Raw genomic sequence first — 21,396 nt, forward strand, 5'->3', positions numbered from 1 at the left:
AGGCTCCGAGCCCACGTGAACCTCACCGTCTCCGATTCTTGCTCCCCCCAAATAAAAATAGAGGCGGGAGTGACCTGAGCGACTGAGCTCCTTTTCGCTTTTTTCCCGGTAATTCCAATCCTCTCCCGCTTTTCGTTGTTTGAGAGAGAGAGAGCATGGCGTCTCCGCCGTCCCCAACGTCGTCGTGCAGCTCTGCGCGCTCGTCGACATTTGCGTCCTACAAATTCTCCGACCTTCCGGTGACGGCGCTCCGGGAGAAGATCGTCGAGAAAATCCTCGATAATCGCGTCACTCTAATCGTCGGCGAGACCGGTTGCGGTACATTTCTCACTCTCTCTATCGCTCTCACTGTTCGTTGTTGCGGTTTTACTTGCTCCACTGCCTGAACCGTTTTCTTAGAGATGAATTTTACTGTAGCGGTCGTATTCCGTCGTGTATTTGCCGTTATTCGCTGTCTTTTTGCCGTGAAATTGTTGACCTTTATGTATTTGCCGTTTGGTTCTTTTAGATGCTGCTTCATCAGGAATTGTTACTCACCGAGTCGGTTGATTTTGTTTTTCTTGTTGTTTTGTTTGTTTTCTGATTACTTGTTGCTTGTGTAAATGAAAGGTAAAAGCTCGCAAATACCGCAGTTTCTACTGGAAGCGAATGTGAAGCCAATTCTATGTACACAGCCTAGGCGATTTGCGGTAGTAGCTGTTGCGAAAATGGTTGCACAAGCTCGTAACAGTGAGCTTGGTGGAGAGGTTGGATATCACATAGGCCACTCAAAGCACATGTCACCAAGGTGCGTTATGGTCCATGTTTAATCAGAGATGATAATTTTTTCTTTCCGGAAGCTGTTTGGGTGGTGTGCTGATGATTTTATTTCCTTTTGTGTTTGTGCAGATCAGTGATTGTTTTCAAAACTGCTGGAGTTTTATTGGACGAAATGCGGGACAAGGGGACGCATGCGCTTGATTACAAGGTCATTGTTCTTGATGAAGTGCATGAAAGATCTGTGGAGTCTGATCTTGTTCTTGTTTGTCTGAAGCAGTTTATGATGAAGAACAATAACTTGAGGTTGACACGTTGTTTTTGTTTTTTTTGACATGTTAAGCTAATTTGCTTGTCTGGTTCTGCTTAAATTGTTATGTACGGATACTCTCCTTGGACTTTAGTAACATGGGGATCTAATAGATTTTTGAATTTTCAGGGTGGTGTTGATGTCTGCAACTGCTGATATTCAAAGGTACAAGGATTACTTTAAGGATCTTGGCAGGGACGAACGAGTGGAAGTGGTTGCAATCCCTAACTCCGGCCAGAAAACCATTTTTCAGAAAAGGGTTTCTTATCTCGAAGAGGCAATGACTTCTTTTCTATTCTAGAACTTTTAGACTACCAACTCAATTAATGCTCCTTTTTCATGCCTTGTTTGTCTGTGTACTCTTATTGGTGTTGATCCATTATGCACAATAAGCAATAGAGTTAATCGCGGTTGTGCATTAAAGGGAAACACCAAATTTTTGTGCCAGATAATGGTGTTTTTATGTTTTGGAGAAACTTTGCAAGTCTGAAAAGACGATAATATGGTAGGTAAGTGTATAAAACAGTCTCAATAAAGAAGGTACAAAAAATTTCATCGTTTGATAACTCTATATGATACCGTACTGATTAGATATGCTTTAGAAGGATATCATTGTATAACTCCTGTTAAACGCGTGTCAACTTCCAAAGACATTGCTGTTCACTCATAGAAATATGGTTACACAGGTCAAAGGGACAGATTTTAGTGTTTGAAACTGCACATGATCTTATCTGCAACACCGTCTAGATAGTTTATATGATGAATATCGTTTCTTTTCCTGAATAGGTGGCCGATCTTCTCAACATCGATCCGGAGTCGCTTTCTTTGAGATATTGTTCAGGAATAACTCCTTCATTGTCTAAAGCTGATATTGAGCCTGAAGTACATAGTATTATTCATCAACTGGTGTTGCATATACACAAGCAGGAGCCTGACATTGAAAAGAGCATTTTGATTTTTCTTCCAACATACTATGCCCTGGAGCAGCAATGGTTCCTTCTGAAGCCTCTCAGCTCATCTTTTAAAGTTCACATCTTACATAGCAGCATTGATACTGAACAAGCTCTCATGACCATGAAGATCTGGAAATCCCATCGCAAAGTGAGTTTGATATTGATTGCATCAATTATTTTGCTTAATGTGGTTGTTTTTCTATACATATGTATGTTGTTTACTCTCAGGCAAATGATATGACCAATTGAGTTAGTTTAAGATTCTTAGGATGCCACACCCTGCCCCAAAGATTTTCTGCTATTATATTTTTGTCACACTTGCAGCAGTTCTTAATAGAGTAATCTGCACAGGTGATACTGGCCACAAATATTGCTGAATCATCAGTAACAATTCCCCAGGTGGCTTATGTTATTGATTCATGCCGATCTTTACAAGTCTTCTGGAATGCTGATGAGAAAAAGGAATGTGCAAAACTTGTTTGGGTTTCTAAGTCTCAGGTACTGACGGAATCTTTCTAGATGGATAATTTTATTGTCACATGATTTCTTACTTTTGATTTATGCTGCAGGCTGATCAGCGTAGAGGGAGAACGGGTCGAACATGTGATGGCCAGATTTATCGGTTGGTTACTCGACCATTTTACGGCAAGCTTGAGGATTACGAAGGTCCCTCGATACTGAGGTTATCATTAAGGATGCAAGTGCTTCACATTTGCTGCTCTGATTCCAAAGCTATTAATGATCCCAAGGGTATGCTGTTTCGTTATTTAATTATTTTGAATTTGATCATTATGATTGGAGGTTCTTCTCTAAGTGGAAAGAAAGTAAGAAACCCATTCTGACATGTATATCGAGGGATCCCCGATAGTAATTTTTTTGGCTGGATTTACTAACAAAAAATTGAGAAAGTTCAGGAAGACAGATTTGCTTTATTTTGATTATTGACTATGGTGCTTCTTGAACATGATACAATATTTTCATGAGATTTGGTGAAATTCTTAAGTATCAATTTATCTGGTATGGTTGCAGAATATATAAAAAGTAAAAGGTCTTTTATTTTTAAGTTGAAGAAACTAAGTGATGCAATTTGGTTGTAATACATATGCTGTACTTGTTAGAAGCCTTATTTTGTAAGGCCACTCTGAATTCATGATCAAGCTAGATGTGATTTCAACTTGATATCATTAGTTTATGTGGTATACTATGTGTTATACTTGCATAGTTGCATATGTACATTGTTTCTTTCCCCAAGAAATTTGTGTCCATTAACATAAGAACTTCAATGCCAGCCTTGTTGCAGAAGGCCTTAGATCCACCACCTTCTGATGTCGTTGAAGAAGCGTTGAATTTGCTGGTTCATATGCATGCATTGGAAAGAATATCTCCGAGGGGTCGGTATGAGCCTACATTTTATGGGCGATTGCTGGCCAGTTTTTCATTGTCTTTCGATGCCTCTGTAGTGGTACTTAAGTTTGGAGACGTTGGAATGCTGCGCGAAGGCATTCTTCTGGGCATTTTGATGGATACACAACCTCTGCCTATTCTTCGTCCTTTTGGAGATGAACTTCTGGTATTAACTGTTAATTGTATGATGTATGTTTTAAAATGAGTTTGTTAGGTTGAAAATTGACCTCCGCTTTTGTTGATTTTATAATTCAGTGTTCGGAATATGCTGATAGCTACTTTAATGGAGATGATTACATTACTCGCATAACCGGAAAGAAGGAAACAGCATTCATGGGAAACTTGTGTGCATATCAATTTTGGCAACGTGTCTTCAAGGTTCATATAAATCCTATTGTTGTATATGTACATTCACTAATCTCTTTGGAAGTAGATTTGTATCGTTTTATTTAAATATTTTGTGTTGCCATGCAGGATAAGCTCCGTGTTGAGAATTTGAAGCAACTTCTTCAGTTCGATGTGACAAAAGCTACTAAATCGGATCTCCCCAAGATGGAAGACTGGTGCTCTTTCCATAATCTTGTGCACTCATCACTGAATCATGTCTCTGAAATATGTATGTAGTAGATTTTACTTCATCAGTACTATCTTTACTAGTATTTTATTTACAAGAAATGCTCGTTATTATTTCAGTCTGTGATTTTTATGATTATTCAACGATACTAGAATGGCATTAATGTTTTCAACTATCTTGTGTCCAGATGAAGACATTCTTCATTCAGTGCACCGCTTCCGGCCCAAGTTTTTGTCCACATCTAATGGCCTACCACCCTACTATGATCCGTACGAATACGAGCATACATGCATTCTTACCTGTCAACAACCAAATGGAGATACAAATGCTCTTGATACCGGCAATAGGCATCTTGAGCCATCTGGTGAAACAACAAAATGTGTTGCTGTACCTTTTGTTGCTTCAGATCACTTCCGAAAGAATGATGTGGCTAAAAAGTTGACAACGATAGTGAAACAGGTCGTCTATCTGCGTACTTGTGTAATTATGTGAGATTTTTGGTTAGCTTAATAGTAAATCATTTATTGGTGTACGATTTATTGATCCTATGCTCATTTAACAAAAATTGATTGTTCATTTACTTTTCATGTATTACAGATAAGAATGCAGCATACCGAAGATGCATGGAGTAATCAGGATTTAAATGTTGATCATGATTATTATATTGATGGGGAGGCTCCTGTTTGTATTTATTATATTAATGGGTTCTGCAAATGGGGCAGTGAATGCAGGTTTTCTCATTCACTCAAAGGACAAAGAACCCCGTGCAAATTTTTCTATACTCTCCAGGTACCACACTTGGTCATTTTTATGTATCCCTTAAAATGTCTGTGTTCCTTTCTGTTTGGTAGTTTTTTACTTTTTTTGTTTGGTAACTTTGGTTTGTTGGGCGATGTGAATAGTGTTAACATGAAGTCACTATCAGTTATTATTTAGGATGCAGTTCCTGTTAATATTAAGCAAAGTTTAGGAATGGGACTTTTGTCATTTGTATAGAGAATGGTTTATTGAGGTTTGTCTTATAAAAGTTTGTGGTGATGCATTACATAAAGACTTCCAGTTTGAACTGTGGTGGTTGTTTTGAACACCTTATTCTGAGATTGTACTCTTTATTTAGAGTCATAGGATGTTTAGGATTGCATTGCTACATAATTCACTTAACATATAGTCATCTTTTGGTTTATTGAGTTTGTTGAACTCCCAGTTAAAAACTTGTGAATAATGTCGATGTGGATTTGCATTAACTTTTTGTAAGAGTATTGTATGCCAACTTTTACATATGAAGGCTGCAAGTGTATTTTAATTAGGCAAGTAAACTGGAATGCTTTCAATTAAATATATTATTTCATGAATTTTTCAAGCACCAGTTGATACCATTCCATTTGAGTAATTTTTGCCATTCTGAAAAGCTTACTGCAGAATTTGCTTGTCATATAATATTTGTTTCCTTTGCAATTATTACAGGGTTGTCGAAACGGAGAGTCATGCTTGTTTTCTCATAACGAGAGTCCGTTACTAACATCATCCAGCTCATCTACCTTATCCAGCTCAAACTTTTGTGTGCCAGAAGAAAGCGAAGCTACATCTCTGTCCCTATTAAAACTGTTTTCCATTTCTTCAGATGGATACCTCCTTTTACTGGATGACACCAATCTACATTTTACCTCAAATTTCGCAAGCTTTCATGAACCATCCAAAATAATCACTACAACTTCTTTGTCAGACACATCTATATTTGACCCTTCACTGACGGGTGTCAAAATCTTTTGGGGTCTTCATCACCCATATCAGACCATCATTTCCAAAGACGGAGGGAACCAGATTCCTTGGAAAGAAGTTAAGTGCATGCTCTGGTTTCCTAATCTTGAAAGTTTCAGTGAGAATTTGGATAGACAAAAAGCTCACTTACAGATTTTCTTTGAGTATCTTGCTGTTCGAATGTTGGGTGATGCCCTGGAAATGCGAGTCATTCTCACCATGAACAATATCAGGTTTTCACAGTTGCAGGTAATAGTTAATGTTGCAAAATTCTTCACATTCTGCACTAAATGTTATACGAAATAAAAAGATAATAAAATTAGCTAAGACCAATAACCGACACCCTTTTCATTGGTTTGCACATGCACTCACATGTTTCTTTTCATTCTCTTGGAAACATGGTTTGGTGTGTGATCTCTTTGGTTTGCTGTTTACACGTAGGAGAGTGATGGTTTATAGTGATGTGTAATATGACAAGTACAATGAATTTTGATTGTTTTTTCAGGTGGAGAAGTTGGGCAGGGATTGCTTTTTCTTCCTAACAGAGTCATTCCCATTTGATGAGTTTAGCTTCGGAGAGTTGCCAGACAAGCTCAACACAAAGAAGCCAATGATGGCATCAAGGCCAACTTCTTATGTTTTCGACCTACACCCACCTTCAGACTTCCAGTTTGGTAACTACGCAACCTTGCTTCAAGAATCTCTTCGCGATGTCCACCAATATGTGTGAAAGAAACATCATTATCTGGTCTTTGTGCATAAGCTTTAGATTTGCTCTCCGCTTCTGTAGGGCGTTTCACTGGTTACTGATACTCTTCATCCTCTAGTAGATTTTCATGTTGTAACTTTGATGAACCGTTTTAGCTCCCCTTGCTAGTTGAATGAACTGGAATCTCAGGATCAGCAGAATAGTATCTCCCTAAACTTTATTTATACTCCTGATTTAACAGTATCCGTTAAATTTATATGGGCAGAGATGTCATTTTCTTTTCCCTTTTTCTATTGGCTAGAAATCTTAGACAAAAAAAATAAAAGAAAGAGAAAAAGTGGCCGGACACGTGGAACGTGTTAAGGTGTGGGGCTCGCGCCACAGCCCATAGGTGAAAAGTCAATTTTCACACCAGTTATTTATTTATTTACTTTTGCCTCTACTCACTGTTTACATCTAGACATTGCGGTCTTATATTACATGAACTGTCCCTCTGTTACTCCAAAATCTGAAAATTCTGGAACTCCAGGTAGTCCATCTTCATCTTCACTTCTGTAAATAAGACTGTAATCCCCTAAAACCCTAATTGGATTTCTCCCAAAACCCTAAAATGTCCCACAAAGCCCTGGACTCACGGCCCTCCTTAGATTCGTGTACATTTCAACTCCATAGCTGGAGACCTTTTCAGCTTCAACAACAGCCAACCAAAACCCTAGACTCCGATCCCGCCAACCCCAAACCCTACCACACCAAGCGCCCATGCCTCTCCAACCGAGCCACGTCGTCGTTTTCCATCGACGCCATCGACATGTCCCGGCTGACTCTGGTCGACGACGACCGGACCATCTCCGGAGGGCACCACCACAAGCACGGGAGCTTCCGATTCCTTGCCAGGAAGAGGCGGCGGCACGGGTCCAGGTCGGTGTCGGGTCGGAGCAGCGATCGGAGCGGGACCCGGAGGTGCTGCTCCGTCGGGGCTTCCGCTGCTCACGGGACGTGTTCGGATTTTCCGGTGGCGATTGGGACGGACTCGAGTGGGGAGCTGTTTGGGAATGGGGATGCGAATTGGGCATCGGATGTGAGTGAGGCTAGGAATTTGAGGAAGGAGAGGGATGGAGTTGGGAGTGGAGAGAAGGAGACTACTCCGGGTGTCGGGTTTGGGCCGGGTGGGGGGTTTGATGCTCAGGGAAATGAATCCGGGTATGGTAGCGAACCGGGTTACCGTGGGGACGCCGAGTTTGGGTATGGTGATGAACTTGATGAGGAGGAGGAGGATGCTCGTCTGTTGTTTTGGGGCAATCGATTTGGAGGTACATTTTGTTCTTATTGTTTTAATGTTGATTTCAGTGTCATCTATAATGTAACATGAGCTTAACATTTCTTTTGGATCACATATTTGATGCATACTGTTCTGCTATCTGCTGTCTATGCTTCTAGTTCCAGAGGTCTTGGATCTGTGCAATGTTGTTTAGTTTTAGTATCGAAGTTTGATATTGACTGTGCCGTTGAACTTGGTCAGTAAGTCAGGAGTGAAGGATTTTTGACTGTTTTGATTGAGTGAAAGATTGTGGCCCTGTTATACTTGATTCACAGGTTGTGAACTCTTGATTTGGCATTCTCAGTGGATTCTGCTTTTTACTCTTGCTTTTGTCATGGTGTTAACTGCTGAATTCTGCTCTTCTCCTCTTGTTGATATGATAGATTGTTTATAAGTTGTAATGCTAAGCAAATGAGTGTCGTTGTGGCACTATGGATGTGAGCAGGCTCACAGCATCTACCAATTTTTGTTAGGCCTTGCGCTTGGATTGTTCATGCATGAGATTTGAACTTTTGGTTTGCCAAATTCATTTGATTCAGCTGCATATACACTGATATTTCTGTTTCCTGTTCCAGATAGCGATACAATGATGGAGGTTGTGGGTGAGAATACTTTCACAGATCAAAAATCGCATCACAGATGTCGCCGTAAGAAACACGATTGCAGAATGGTTGTCGATTCACTGAGGTGACCAAACCAGTTGGACAGACTTGGTACAGAAGGCTTCTTTGACCATCTTTGGCCTCAGTTACCTATTTGAAAGGATTTGTTCCCTGGATGCCGGAGGGAATCTGTTTATGAAGTCCCACATCCTGTCTACCTTGTTGGTCCATTTTGAGAGAGAGAGAGCTATCGGTACATATCAGCAATTGGATTTGGATTTGGAATTTTGGGTTCATGCCACTGTGTCACATCCTTATCATTTTATGCTTCAAAGGATTCTGAGTGGGCATTTTACTACATACGTTGTGTTATCAAATGAATGTAACGGACGGCAATGTTCATATCTTATGCTACGAATTCCGAAATCTAAACTACTATCTTTCAATTACTGGAAAAAGAAACATCTTGAACAACCCTTCTAACTGAGCAAATTGCGTACAGCAGCAGTGAGCAGCTGAAGCAGAAAGATTAATTAGAAGCTTCGGTACAAGCCCAATACCAAAAAGCCCAAAACGGTGTCGTTTCTGGAAGCTAGCTTAAAAGTACAACTGAGAGAAGGGCTGAGAAGAAGGGCAGTGAGAGTGAGATGGCGAGAGCAGAAGCACTAAAGGCCTACAGATCGCTGCTCAGAGCGACTCGGAAGTCGTTTGCCGGAGATACGGTGATGCTCAAGGGTTCGGCGGCGGAGGTCCGACAGAAATTCGAAGAGAATAGGGGAGTGACGTCAGAGGCGGAGATTGAAAGACTCCTCGGCGAGGCTCGCGAGGCCTCCAGCTTCATCTCCACAATGATCGTCCAGGCCAAGCTCAATTCCCGCGGCGGCTACGGTAACCTTTCACTACCTTTTCTGTTACAATTCGGAACTTGTCTGCTCGTTTTGCTGTAACTGATTTGACATTGAAATGGTTGCAGAAGTGAAGCCGGAAAAGGACCATGCCGGAGCTACGCTTGAGATTCCTTCTGAAGAAATCCTTCCCAAATCTTAGTCTTACTGTTATTGAGAAACAAGTTTACAATGTATGGCGGCGTTGCTCTTTAGAGGGTTATATTTCCCAAACTTCATTTTCTTTTTTCTTTCTGTAACCATTGTTGTGCTTAAACCATTTTCAGTTCATGGAATGGTTTTCCATATAATGATCTTGATACTTTGGCTTTGTTTTGCTTCACTATATTCACATTGTGCTCTTACTAGAACGAATGTGATTGTTTGCCTTGGTTCGACTTGACTATGTTCACATTTCTAGTTTCAAGAGGTGCCAGAAAACAGAGAGAGACATTCAAGAAGATGCTAGTTTTGGAAGAAGAAAACATGTTATAAATGGACATCATATATTGTTCAAACTCAACCTACTGATTTTCCCAACTTGAAAAATAAAATAAAAACAGGTAATATAATGTCATTGGTGTTACAAACATAGCTACAAAGGTTGCCCTCGCTATCACAATTGCATATATCTGACCTCATACAAAAAAGATCAGACCAACTCCAATCTACTTCATCTCAACTCACTGACTGAGTTGCTAGTTTTCCTCCATATCCTAGTCATCTTCTTCCTCGTCCTCACTATCAGTTTCCTCATTTTCATCATCTTCCTCCTCATCGCCATCTTCCTCATTTTCAGCATCTTCGTGGTTGTCTTCATTTTTCTTTCCATCACCTGAAGGAGAAGTGGATAGTTCTTCAGATGTTATCCATGACTCCCTACTGATATAAAATAGTGCAAAAGGGGAAACAAAGAATGAGATCCACTTACCATACTCACTGAAAAGGACTGCGCCTTGACACAATCCATTCTCAACCTTAATCAGGCGAAGAGTCATCCTGGGTCCTATCTCTTGGAGCTTAATAGCACTTTTTGAAGAAGCCCGATTAACCCTACCTAGATCACTAGCCAAAGTTACCGTTGCTGCTTCTTCATCTCCTTCACTTTCTGATCCATACCCAGCCCTTGAGAAGGAGAAACTGAATCAGATACAACCATAAAATATAGAAATCTAACTTTTTTGTTAGTTATCATCTATCTAATGGACTTTATCATGATTTTCTATTTCAACAGACTCGTTGAAACAAATATAACCTAATGCAAAATCAGGCTGAACTGATCACATTATATCCATTCTTCCAGCTACCGTGTTTAGGGTTTCTAACCACCAACTCTAGCAATACAGTGTTTTCCAGTTTTCATAAACCTGATCCACACTAATCAGACCACATGAGGCAGTTCAATCAAACACCTCAAAACTCAAAATGCATGCTTTCATTCTCTTTGAAGTGAAATAAAATGTCTCAAATCCGTTAGTATACAACAAGATAATTAAATCACAAGAAAGTGCCTTACTTTGTGACAAAGTCACTCACGTCTTGAAGATTCCTCAAATCAGGTACTTCATGCTTCTGAACAAATTTTCTTATTCTGCGGGAAACACCAACAGGCGCTAATCTTATAGAGTAATGCCGAAAATCAATTAGTTTTGTGTCTTCATTGTAATGAAGCAACAATATTCTCTGGCAGGAAGAAAGTTTCACCTGAAACATTCACATCAAGACCATTGTGAGTGGGAGACAAGTTTTTTCAACAGAAACAAGTTAATATCTTTTTTTTCAGACTCACAGTGTTAACATCAATAGATGGAAAGATATTCCGAAATGCTGCAGATATGAGCTTTAACTGTGGAGGTTCTTGGTGGCGACCAGCACCACTTCCAAAACCAGAAAGAATACTCTGCCAAAAACAACAGTTATCATTAGAACCCATTTCCTTCCATGGAAAATGCTTCGGCTAAATGAAACTCATCAGTCGAGTATACAGTCAATTTGTGAAGCAGAAGAAAATAGCATAAGAAGAAACTGTAAAGGCATTGTAGCTTCATATTTTGCCATAGAGAAATTAGTTTACCATGGGTGGATTCTTGAAAAGATCTTTCGGACATCTTGGAAACTTCTGAGAATGTTTGATGTCAACTGCCAGTGAGTACTCTTCTATTTTAAATGTAAGAGTTGGCCCTTGAGGAGTTGTGGCAACTCTAAGGTAGGGTGCAGTTAGTGTTTTCGACAATATGAGGAAATGTGTAACCCCATAAGGCCCAGCAACATTCAGAAAGTCCTTGAGAGTGTTCCGTCTCTTCTCCTGAAACACGTTGCCAGAATTTAAGTTAATCCAAGCAACAGAGAATGCATAAACAAACCGTCTTAAACACAGCTCAAACTTAAACATTTCACTTTTCAGTTCATCACAACCTCAAATTATCACGACAAAACAAAAAAGCTAAGCATAACTCATCATCCTTGCACGATTTCTATCATCTTTTGCCAGTTCATTTAGTAACAGCATCTTCAAAATTACGTAATCGAAATATATACCTTAAGATTGAGAGCAGTATGGGGACTCATCAACTGTTTCAAGTCAGCTTTGAGTTGCCTAAGAGGACCAGGCAACCTCCCTCTTGAAAACACAAAGCTCTTTGGGATCTTATCACCTGTGATATGGTCTACAGTAGCCAGCTTCTTCTTTGCAATTGGTTTCACAAATGGCTTCCTCTTCTGTTTCAAATTCATCAAAACAAAAATCATTCACACAGGCCTAAAACTAAACCAACCTAATAATTATAAGCAACGAAAATATTCTTACATTATTAAAACGAGCCATGGATTCCTAAAGTATCGAGCTTTAAGCTTCGAAGCTTTGGGACTGAAACTGCATATAAAACCACAAAATTAGCATAAAAAGATGATGATTTATAATTCCAGGGTTCATCGATCAAATGAATTTTCAATTTGATTCAGACCCAAAATACAACGGAGAAATTTTGGTCGGAGGTTTACCTGTTAGGGTTTTGGAGGAACACTGAGGTTTTAGACGACGGGGAGAGGAAGTAGTGGAGGCTGGGTTAGGGTGCGATGAAACGGTGTCGTTTTACTGGAAAGGGTGGGCCTATTGGGCTTTATTGGGTTTTATGTGTTAGAGAATAGAGGAGTCTGGTTCGATTCTCTGATTTTTTGATTGGCCAGAAAAGTAGAATCCCCTAATTTCTTCCATTTCTAAAACAAACCATGGACCACGTCATTGATGATCCTTTCCCATGAATCTTAATTAGGTTCATAGTGTTCTTGGTGGCTACTTTATGATGAGTCCGTGTTTGGTGTTTCTGCAAATATATGATGTTTTTTTATTTAACGATTTAAGATACAAAAGACAAGATGTTTGTTGAAATGTTTGAAAATTACAAGAGTATAAAAACGAAATATAAAACAACGAGAATAATGCAAAAAGGTTAAAACGACGTCTTCAACTAAGCTGGAAACATACAACTAGGAAAGCGATGCAAACCTCAAGCTTGAGGATTTCTAATTACCAAAGATCAAATCTTCCGGTAACTCTTGGTAGGACTAGCGACCACATAATTCATGTGGTGCTGTGTGTGACAAGAACAAGCTAATAAGATGGTCAGCAATGATCCCCATCTCAAGAACAAGATAAGACATCCTTGCACCAAAATTGCAAATTAAAGATGATAAAAGAACAATTGATTCACCTGCCCCTTCACATGTTCTTCACCATTTCAACCTCCACTTTCTCCCAATCTTTATTGAACTCACCAGCCTCTTGCCTATGTAGCAAACCAAACCAAACCTTCCAGAAAAAGGTTCTCACCCTTTACCCCTTTATAACACCACCCCTCGTAGCTCTGGACCTTCCCACATCATTCAGATAGAATTTCATTTCTAAATGGTTCTCAGTATCATCATCTTCTAGGGATCCAACTCCCCCAATACTACATTTTCCCCAAAATGGCGTACGCCAACATTTTTGTGACATTCATTTTTTTTGCATTTCTGACCATTCCAACTCCTTTGACAGCAGGAAATGGGGATCATAGCTATGTGGAACACGCCTGCAGCGTGACGAGGTACCGTGACCTCTGCATCCGCTCACTAGCATCATTTTCAAGCACAGCAAAGAATAGCCCCAGCAGGTGGGCTAGAGCCGGGGTTTCGGTGACATTGGGGGAGACCAAAATCGTTACTCGGTACTTGATCACTCTCAAGAAGCACAACGGAATGAAGGGAAAATTTGGAGTTGCTCTATCTGATTGCATGGAGTGTTTCGACAATGCCATTGATGAGCTTCACAAATCGCTTGGTGTACTAAGAAAGCTGAGCAGAACCACATTCGTCACGCAAATGGGGGACCTTAACACATGGCTGAGTGCCGCGCTTACTGACGGAAACACTTGCTTGGACGGTTTTGAGGAGGACCGAAAAGGAAACCAACTCAAATCGCTTAAAAATCGGGTTTTGAGAGCAACTCATTTCACCAGTAACGCACTGGCTCTTGCTAACAAACTTGCTGCCACTGGCTTGGAAAGCTTCCCTGATCCATAGGAATGTGACTACCATGTATTCTTCATCATAAAATTACTCCATAATAAGAGCAATGCTAGCTGAGCCAACAGGGTTACATGTTTTGTTCATACTCTCCAACTTAGTTGTTCTGATCAATTTGTTTAGATTTTAAGGTTTGATGATAGAATTCTCAGTGTCGGCAGGTGAATTATGTATGATACCAAACGAATGTGGAATTAACCACCAAGCAGTTGTTGTTGTACATCATAGTTTTTTCTAGTTGTAGACGAGCAATTATTGAAGTTGGTGGCAGAGCTCATAGCCTCGTACTATGAAGGGTGAGAGAGGAAAATACTAAATTAGTAGGATCTTTGCAACCAAGCATCACACCTAATTCAACTAGAACTCATATTTGAAGTCTTGAAAGTGAATATGTGGGATCTTTCTTCTGCAATATTAGATCTATAACCTTGCGGGTAATGTCAATGAGGCTATTCTGGTGCAATATTCTCTAAGCGCACCTTCATTCCATCTTAGCAAATCCGTAAATCGCAAACTTACGTTTATCATGCTTAAATAGAAAACCATGTGATATCTTTTGACGTACATATGTATGATCATTTCACTCAAATATCATAATTAACATATAAACTTTTCGCAATCCGAACCTCTAAACCTTAAAACATAAGCTTTAAACTTTGAAAAGTGTTAACACTGCGTTCGTTCGATTGTTTAACTTTCCTACTATCACTAGTGTTGTAGACTTGCATATACAACTTTTGGCCTATTTGCATCTTGTTCATCTTTGAAAAAACAACATTGAAACGTTAGTTTAGCAAAAAGAGTCGGAGTGATTTTGATTGCTCATCCATTGAGGACCGTCACTGAACTAAGTCCGCTGAAACAGATTGCGTACAGGACCGAGTGATTTTAATTGACTTTGCATCCTTCTTCTTTCTTCTTCCATGGGAGTCATTTTCAGAGGTCTGAGAAATTGACAGAGAGTGATCGAACCCTAAACTTCTTTTAGGTATATAATCACTTAGTCATAAGCTAACACACGTATGCATTATTGTCAGGTCAATTCATCTTCTACATTTTTGGATTGGGGTCAATTTATTTGCAGACTTATTAGAACAGTCATTTTTATGCATTGGACGTTTGCTGGTTTCTGCATTGTTAACTTGATTTTTTTTCTTTTCGGTTAAAAATTAAGAAGAAAAAGGTAAAACTAAATCAAAGATTTTAATGGGGATACAACCTAATACAGTATGTAACTTCCCTTTTACCAGACAGATTAAAGACTTCTGGAAAATCGAAGATTTTTGGTGCTGTTCCTGTTTGGTAGCTAAGAGAAAGCTTGGGACTTTTGACACATACTTCTTTCCTAAAGGAACTTTTTTAAAACAAGTAATCATGCTTGGAACTCATATATACCTGGGAATGGTACATATGATTCCTGCACGTCTCTTTTTTACTATAGTTTAGTTTGTTGTTTCCATGATTCTATCACATCTACTTTTCTAGGGTTTGCATAATCAAGCTGCGGTATTTTTGTCAACTTATAAAAAAAATCTTTACCACGATTATATTCTTGCATGACAATAGATAAACGTTGTATTTTTGTCTATAACCGATATGCGGTGAAAATTTAAGTTTGTATAGTAACTTAAATATAGTAATTTTAAGTGAACCAATTTATTCATACTCGTTTTACTCTTAGTACGATGCTCAAGGCGAATATGACCATCTTCCATCAGCCTTATTGTTAGAGACCATCGGTGATGTACCAAATATCTTCATGTCTCTCTATAGGCTAAGGGTAATGGAATTGCTCACGCTATATAGCGGAAGGTATGGCCCTTAAAGTTGACATATATATATTTGGTGATATAGGTCGTTCTAAGTTGGTTCTAAACATGGCACCAGTACCTCTTGTTCTGATCTTATAAGTGGGCGTGGGCTAATCAAACAACGTTCATGGATCAAATGAAAAAGGTTGCACATCGCCTTCATAAAAAGACCAAATGTGACAAATTTCAAATAAACAATGAATCAATCATTTGGTTCTGGTACAATTGCTGGAGTCTCTCCACTACTACTAGTCGATACTAAACTGTGGTGGGCTAGAGTTATTTTGAAGGCATGGGTTGGTGTTTTGGATCTTGTTTTAGGCATTTTCACTAGACATAAAATGACAAATGTCACAAAACAAAACAAGACCAAAATAATTCATCTTCTTCTAAACATTATTTATACATTCGAATGTAACATATAACTACACATTTTAGTAGAGATTAGGATTGTTGAGATAATTTGTTCATTTGTTGATCGAGTAGACGAGCACTCACGAACATTTAAAGAATTTTCGATTATATTGATTCTAAAACAGTTAGCCAAGTTTAGCGTAATAACTATCAATAGTGGTCGAGTTGATAAGAGTCTAGTTAAATAACAAAATCATCTATATATACCCATGTTGAATCTAACCGACGTGACGTAAATAAATCTCAATCTATTTTTCATAGTCAGAATGATGGAAGCGTTAACATTTAGATCAAAGAAAAAGCAAGCATCCGGTAAATGGTTCAAGTTGCAAATTTACCCTATATAGGATTATGGGATCGGGCATAAAAATCTAGACTACGCATCTTCGTTGTTTCTACTTTTATATATAGAAACAATAAAATTTCCAATCATGGGTGTTGCCGTGTTGGTGGCAAAATGGGGCAGAAAACGTGCGAAATCGTAAAGCGCCACGTGTATGGAGCAGCGTCAACGTTGCTTGAATATGAACCCGACGTGCAAACCAAGTCCCCGTCTTTGTGGGTCTTGATTGAAGTTCTTGACTCGCTCACATCTACCTATTTGGTGCATATTCCTCCTCATAATAATCACAATCCCTCAATTCCTAACACCATGCAATTCCGATCTCCATCTAGTTATAGTTAGGGACAACCCAAAGACATCAAGATCTATGACACGATCCGACGTTATTGAGTGAAGTCAAAAGAGAATCTAACCCTTCATTTCATTTCTAGTTAGTCGACAAACAAATTTAGTTAAAGTAGCTAATAGAATACCTATAACTCTATAAGCTTGTTACCAACAAGTTTGTCCCGTCGACTAATGTATCAATCAGTTTAAATGTAGTTGTCATGTATATTAGAGTCGCTTCATCCAACAAATAGTTGTTTTCGTAACAATGTACTAGTGAATAAGAATGAATAATTTGTAATTCAATACGTATGTCTAAATTTTAGTTTAAAATGACTCAAAATTTATTGAACGACAAACAATAAGACACCTTCCTCTAAAAAAAAAAAAAAAAAACAAATAAGACACCCATCACCCACCCGTGTAACCGATTAATTATCCATACTTTGTATATATAGTTGGGTATTAGTTAACTTCGTACGGAAGATGCCATTCTATTCTATAGGGCCGAAGATATAATGCCTAATATGTATAGAATACCTATATATATATATATAGATGGGAGATAGTCAGATAGCTAGATAGAGGCGCCCCAACCATTTTTTCTGCTGGGTCTTAATCATCCACTACCTAACCCTAATCCTAACCTAACTTGAATACGAAGCCATGCATGGACTTTTCGTTTATCTGTATATTCAAGAAGAAGTTGCAAGCTCGATCTGAAATGGTCGTAACTTCTTGTTTAGAATGAAAGAAGGTATGAAGTGCACAGATGCAAGCTAGCGTGGTACCATTAGCCATTACCAAATGTCTCGCCTCTCTCAACGTACACATCTCATGTGGCTTAATTAGCATTTTCATGGATTATAAAGTATGATATTAAAGAAAATAGGTGGTGTCTTTATTCATCAAAGGCAAGAGGAATTGCTTCATATTACGTAAAGGGTGTTTAGCTTTCTTAAGAACCCTAACCTTGACGATGAAAAAGAAGTAAACACGAGGATGCATGTTCTAAATTTGGGGGACTCCATAGGGTTGGCTCGCTAGCTTTTGCCCGACCCTTTAGAACAAATTCATTTGTTTTCATTTGCCAAAGTGATGTTTTTGACTAACCGTACAAACGAGCAACTATAAACATTTTAACAGTCTTGTACTTCTTCTAAAATTTCAATACAACAATACTTGTAATGTGTGGACTATTTTAAAGTTCTTTGTTTTATAACGGAAAACTCTGTATACGTGCGTTAAGTATTCATTATTCGATAGACCGATCAATGAATACATAAAAAGATTAAAAAAAAAAAATCATACTTGAAATTTCTTATAGTTTAAATCATATAAATAGACCAAAAGTGTTTACATTACTGACTATTGCATGGTGCATATCACCTTAAAAGTCTCAATAAAATTTTGTTCAATGAGAATCAAGTCCTTTGCATATTTAGAGACTTTTTAACGTATCAATTAGTTTAGTCAGCCATAAGACATGACTCACTTCTTAATTTTAACCTTTTCTTTTTCTATTTTTGTTTGGCTCAAGATGACTTTCGAATTCTTTGTTTGGTCAAATGATCAAACAAATCGTTGCAAACAAATTGCGATTGTTCGTTCAATATTGTAAACTTTTGAAAAGTCGACGAAGAGAACTAAAGCGTTGTCAGTATTATATGTCAATTTCATTAGCTGGAATAGTTCCTTCACGTAAATCGCAATAAACTGTTAACAAGTACTAATGGCTTCATTGGCTTGTGACAATATGCATGGGTCGACTTATAACTAGCTAGTAGGGTGAGCTCTTAGCTTAAGATGCATCAATTAGATGTTTGATTAAGCTTTTGGGACGACCTTAATCGGGTGGATTACATGTGTTTAAGATTTATTTGTATATGTCATCGTTCACAGAATCGAGCTAAATACCAAACAAATTATATCATTAATCGGTATGGTTTATGATTCACCGTTTGATTGTATGTCCTCGAGACATCAACAAAACCAACGTTCACTTTAGGATTGTTTTGTGCAGTGACATAAGTACTCTACTCACGTACCAACGATTACAATAAACATGAACCGAAAATGGTTCAAATGTAACATACTCCTAAACCCCATATAAATGTCTCGATATCTCCTTACAACCAACTTTAAGAAGAAACAACCCCACAAACACCATATACCAAAATCGTCAGCATATATACAGAGACAACCTCCTTATTACATTGACAACAAAAAAACACCGATATTAAAACTGATAGTCCATGTACATGACACCAAATATGACCCTACCAAAACTACAAAAGACACCAAACAACCAACACCTTAACACCCTCGTCTAAAAGGGAGGGACGACGAAACAACCAACACTAAACCAAAAAAACAAAAATCAAAAACCAAAAGAAATAAAAGAACTAGAAAAGACCCTGAGGTCATCTCCAAACGAAGGTGTATAGATATTGGGTCCAATTATAGACCTTAAATGTCCCAAATCCATCTCCAATCACATATTGGGTCTATTACGAAAAACGCAAACGAAGGTCTAAAGTCTATAATTTGGTATAAATATAGACCATCGTTTAGACCACGGAAGGCAAGTTGCTGGCTCACTTTTAGATGATATTAATTGATCAATTGATCTAAAATTGAATAAAATATATTAGAATCTATAATTTAGACTAAAAGGATTGGAGTTGGAAAAATTATAGACCATACTATTTAGATAAATAGTACATTTTAAGGGTCTAAAAATTTATACCATATATGGTCCATTTTACACCTTGAGGAGATGGCCTAACACCCTACAAACCTATGGCCCTCAATAGGCTGGCCACCAAGAGATTCGGCGTCTCCTAGCGCCATCCCGCCACCTACTCCGCCAACAACAGCCATCACGCATCCACAAGGCAACCCTGATCACATTCAACACTAGAAACTGAATCATGCCGCTCTTCCCAGATCTGCAACAAAACGTGGCGTAGAGAGATACCACCAAAATCGAAGATGGATCTGATTAGGTGAATCGCCGCCGCCTTCTCCCTTTCATGTCATACCGTCACTCTAGTCTACCCTACTGCCACAACATGATATGATCTCACTCGCAAAAAAGACGACAACCATTATCAGTAATCACCAGAATAAGCCGAGGAACCACCTAAACACCTCGTAAAACCGTCCCCCAGAATAGACCCACCTCTCGAACCATTGCCACCGTCCTACTAGGTTCGACCACCAACTGGCCACCCATACCTCTCGTCCGACGATAGCGTCCATGGACGCGCCGTCGAACGGAAAACAAACTCAACTTTCGGAGCCCTACAGATCTCCTGGTTTCACAAAGCAAATAGAAAAGTCGATCTATAATTTGGTGCTTGTTCTTTTCAGGCTTGTATTAGTAATAGAAACGAGCGGAATTCATGCTCGAACTAGTTAGAAAACAAAAAACAAAACTGAGCTTGATGTCACATTAATCCCCAGTTACTTTAACTGAAGATTAAATTTTAACTGACGACATAATCATTACTCCAAAGTGTTTTTCATTAACGTGCAATGTGGAAATGAAGCTGCATAAACTTGTGACTTGATTTTCACTCAGAAATAAAATAAGAGGCCGGATGCATAATAATGGTGTATAAAATGCATGATATATGTGACCTGTAACCTGTAACGTTTCCAAATCAACAGTATAAAAATCTGAAATTTCATATTTGGAGGTTCCAGTAAAGTTAAGGTTCTCCTGCACCAGTAACCACCACTCTCTTTTTAATTATTGATATTCTATTACTGCTTAAGTTATCCTCACAAATTATAAACTACTTCCATTATGTGACCATTTTGTATTAACAACCAAATTACAAATTTCGAATAGTTCTATCTCAAATTTTGAATCTCACTCATCATGCATAACATCATTAGAAAATCTTTTACTTATAGTTTATGATGAAACTTTATGATTAGACAAAAATGATCTCAAATCAATAAGCACAACCCAACTAACAAGTATATATTAGTTGTTGTGTAGACTTTAGACCACATACGAATGAAACGATAATCTATTAAAAAAAAAAAACGAATGAAACGATAATTCATATAATTGGTCTTGTTTCCTCAATTGTATCTAATTATGCATCATCTTGATCATTTTTGTGATTCATTTTATTGATGTCGTATGACTAATGCGCAAAGTCCACAGTTTTGGGGTAAAACTAGGTTGTTGAACTTTCCTTCCTTTTATTTCCTTATACATATTGAATATGCCTCACATGTCATTTGCAAAACTCGCATTTTGTTTACCTCAATTTATTTGTGTTAATGTGTTGTTTTACCACATTGCTTGTGTAACCATGACAGTAGTAGCGATCCGTAACGCACATACACTATGTAATGTAATGTAATATTTAACGTATTATGTTTTCTAATATTTAGTGTGTAAATACTACGTTTTCTTTTTTGAAAATTGCAACAAAATACATCACTTTAAAACAATGCTTCAAGTGTATGTTTTCTGAATTGACTTAGAAAATATATCTATGACAAAAGGTTCGAAATGTAATACATCCAAAATTAAGAAGTAACTGATGATCGAGATGAATCAACTCAATCAAGACTCTTTCTCTATGCACACCAAGCTAGATTTGATTGACTGTAATGCAATAAATCAAAACCAAGTCAGAATAGCC

The 21,396-nt window shown here is 38.3% G+C and overlaps 5 protein-coding genes across 5 annotated transcripts; 4 read left to right on the forward strand and 1 right to left on the reverse strand.

The window, feature by feature from the left end:
* The first annotated feature begins 8 nt into the window (after positions 1–8).
* On the forward strand, positions 9–6,673 carry LOC101307076 (zinc finger CCCH domain-containing protein 31-like). Its single transcript, XM_004290743.1, has 14 exons — positions 9–318; positions 610–787; positions 889–1,062; positions 1,196–1,343; positions 1,853–2,167; positions 2,371–2,517; positions 2,589–2,769; positions 3,309–3,589; positions 3,679–3,801; positions 3,898–4,039; positions 4,185–4,456; positions 4,595–4,786; positions 5,462–6,004; positions 6,261–6,673. Exons 1-14 carry the CDS (start codon positions 156–158, stop codon positions 6,483–6,485), a joined length of 3,084 nt encoding a protein of 1,027 aa, XP_004290791.1. The 5' UTR covers positions 9–155; the 3' UTR covers positions 6,486–6,673.
* A 401-nt stretch (positions 6,674–7,074) lies between these two features.
* Positions 7,075–8,473, forward strand: LOC101313678. The gene is made up of 2 exons (XM_004292612.1): positions 7,075–7,774; positions 8,358–8,473. The coding sequence occupies exons 1-2, from the start codon at positions 7,075–7,077 to the stop codon at positions 8,471–8,473; spliced, it is 816 nt and encodes a 271-aa protein (XP_004292660.1).
* A 218-nt stretch (positions 8,474–8,691) lies between these two features.
* On the forward strand, positions 8,692–9,613 carry LOC101307362 (mitochondrial zinc maintenance protein 1, mitochondrial-like). Its single transcript, XM_004290744.1, has 2 exons — positions 8,692–9,272; positions 9,358–9,613. The coding sequence occupies exons 1-2, from the start codon at positions 9,032–9,034 to the stop codon at positions 9,429–9,431; spliced, it is 315 nt and encodes a 104-aa protein (XP_004290792.1). The 5' UTR covers positions 8,692–9,031; the 3' UTR covers positions 9,432–9,613.
* A 128-nt stretch (positions 9,614–9,741) lies between these two features.
* Positions 9,742–12,270, reverse strand: LOC101307654 (peter Pan-like protein-like). Its single transcript, XM_004290745.1, has 7 exons — positions 12,075–12,270; positions 11,807–11,986; positions 11,343–11,573; positions 11,058–11,168; positions 10,785–10,972; positions 10,200–10,393; positions 9,742–10,103 (listed from the first exon to the last, which is right to left on the reverse strand). Exons 1-7 carry the CDS (start codon positions 12,090–12,092, stop codon positions 9,985–9,987), a joined length of 1,041 nt encoding a protein of 346 aa, XP_004290793.1. The 5' UTR covers positions 12,093–12,270; the 3' UTR covers positions 9,742–9,984.
* An 879-nt stretch (positions 12,271–13,149) lies between these two features.
* Positions 13,150–13,952, forward strand: LOC101307950 (21 kDa protein-like). Its single transcript, XM_004290746.1, has one exon. The coding sequence runs from the start codon at positions 13,235–13,237 to the stop codon at positions 13,826–13,828; it is 594 nt and encodes a 197-aa protein (XP_004290794.1). The 5' UTR covers positions 13,150–13,234; the 3' UTR covers positions 13,829–13,952.
* Positions 13,953–21,396: the final 7,444 nt, after the last annotated feature.

This window comes from Fragaria vesca, linkage group LG2 (genome assembly GCF_000184155.1).
Source record: "Fragaria vesca subsp. vesca linkage group LG2, FraVesHawaii_1.0, whole genome shotgun sequence".
Taxonomy (NCBI): domain Eukaryota; kingdom Viridiplantae; phylum Streptophyta; class Magnoliopsida; order Rosales; family Rosaceae; genus Fragaria; species Fragaria vesca.

Coding starts and splice junctions, on each gene's coding strand:
- LOC101307076 (XM_004290743.1), top strand. CDS start 156: ATGGCGTCTCCGCCGTCCCCAACGTCGTCGTGCAGCTCTGCGCGCTCG. Junction 319..609: donor CGTCGGCGAGACCGGTTGCG/GTACATTTCTCA, acceptor TGTAAATGAAAG/GTAAAAGCTCGCAAATACCG. Junction 3,802..3,897: donor TTTGGCAACGTGTCTTCAAG/GTTCATATAAAT, acceptor GTTGCCATGCAG/GATAAGCTCCGTGTTGAGAA.
- LOC101313678 (XM_004292612.1), top strand. CDS start 7,075: ATGTCCCACAAAGCCCTGGACTCACGGCCCTCCTTAGATTCGTGTACA. Junction 7,775..8,357: donor TTGGGGCAATCGATTTGGAG/GTACATTTTGTT, acceptor TTCCTGTTCCAG/ATAGCGATACAATGATGGAG.
- LOC101307362 (XM_004290744.1), top strand. CDS start 9,032: ATGGCGAGAGCAGAAGCACTAAAGGCCTACAGATCGCTGCTCAGAGCG. Junction 9,273..9,357: donor CAATTCCCGCGGCGGCTACG/GTAACCTTTCAC, acceptor AAATGGTTGCAG/AAGTGAAGCCGGAAAAGGAC.
- LOC101307654 (XM_004290745.1), bottom strand. Junction 11,169..11,342: donor TTTTCAAGAATCCACCCATG/GTAAACTAATTT, acceptor TGTTTTTGGCAG/AGTATTCTTTCTGGTTTTGG. Junction 10,973..11,057: donor CATCTATTGATGTTAACACT/GTGAGTCTGAAA, acceptor TGAATGTTTCAG/GTGAAACTTTCTTCCTGCCA.
- LOC101307950 (XM_004290746.1), top strand. CDS start 13,235: ATGGCGTACGCCAACATTTTTGTGACATTCATTTTTTTTGCATTTCTG.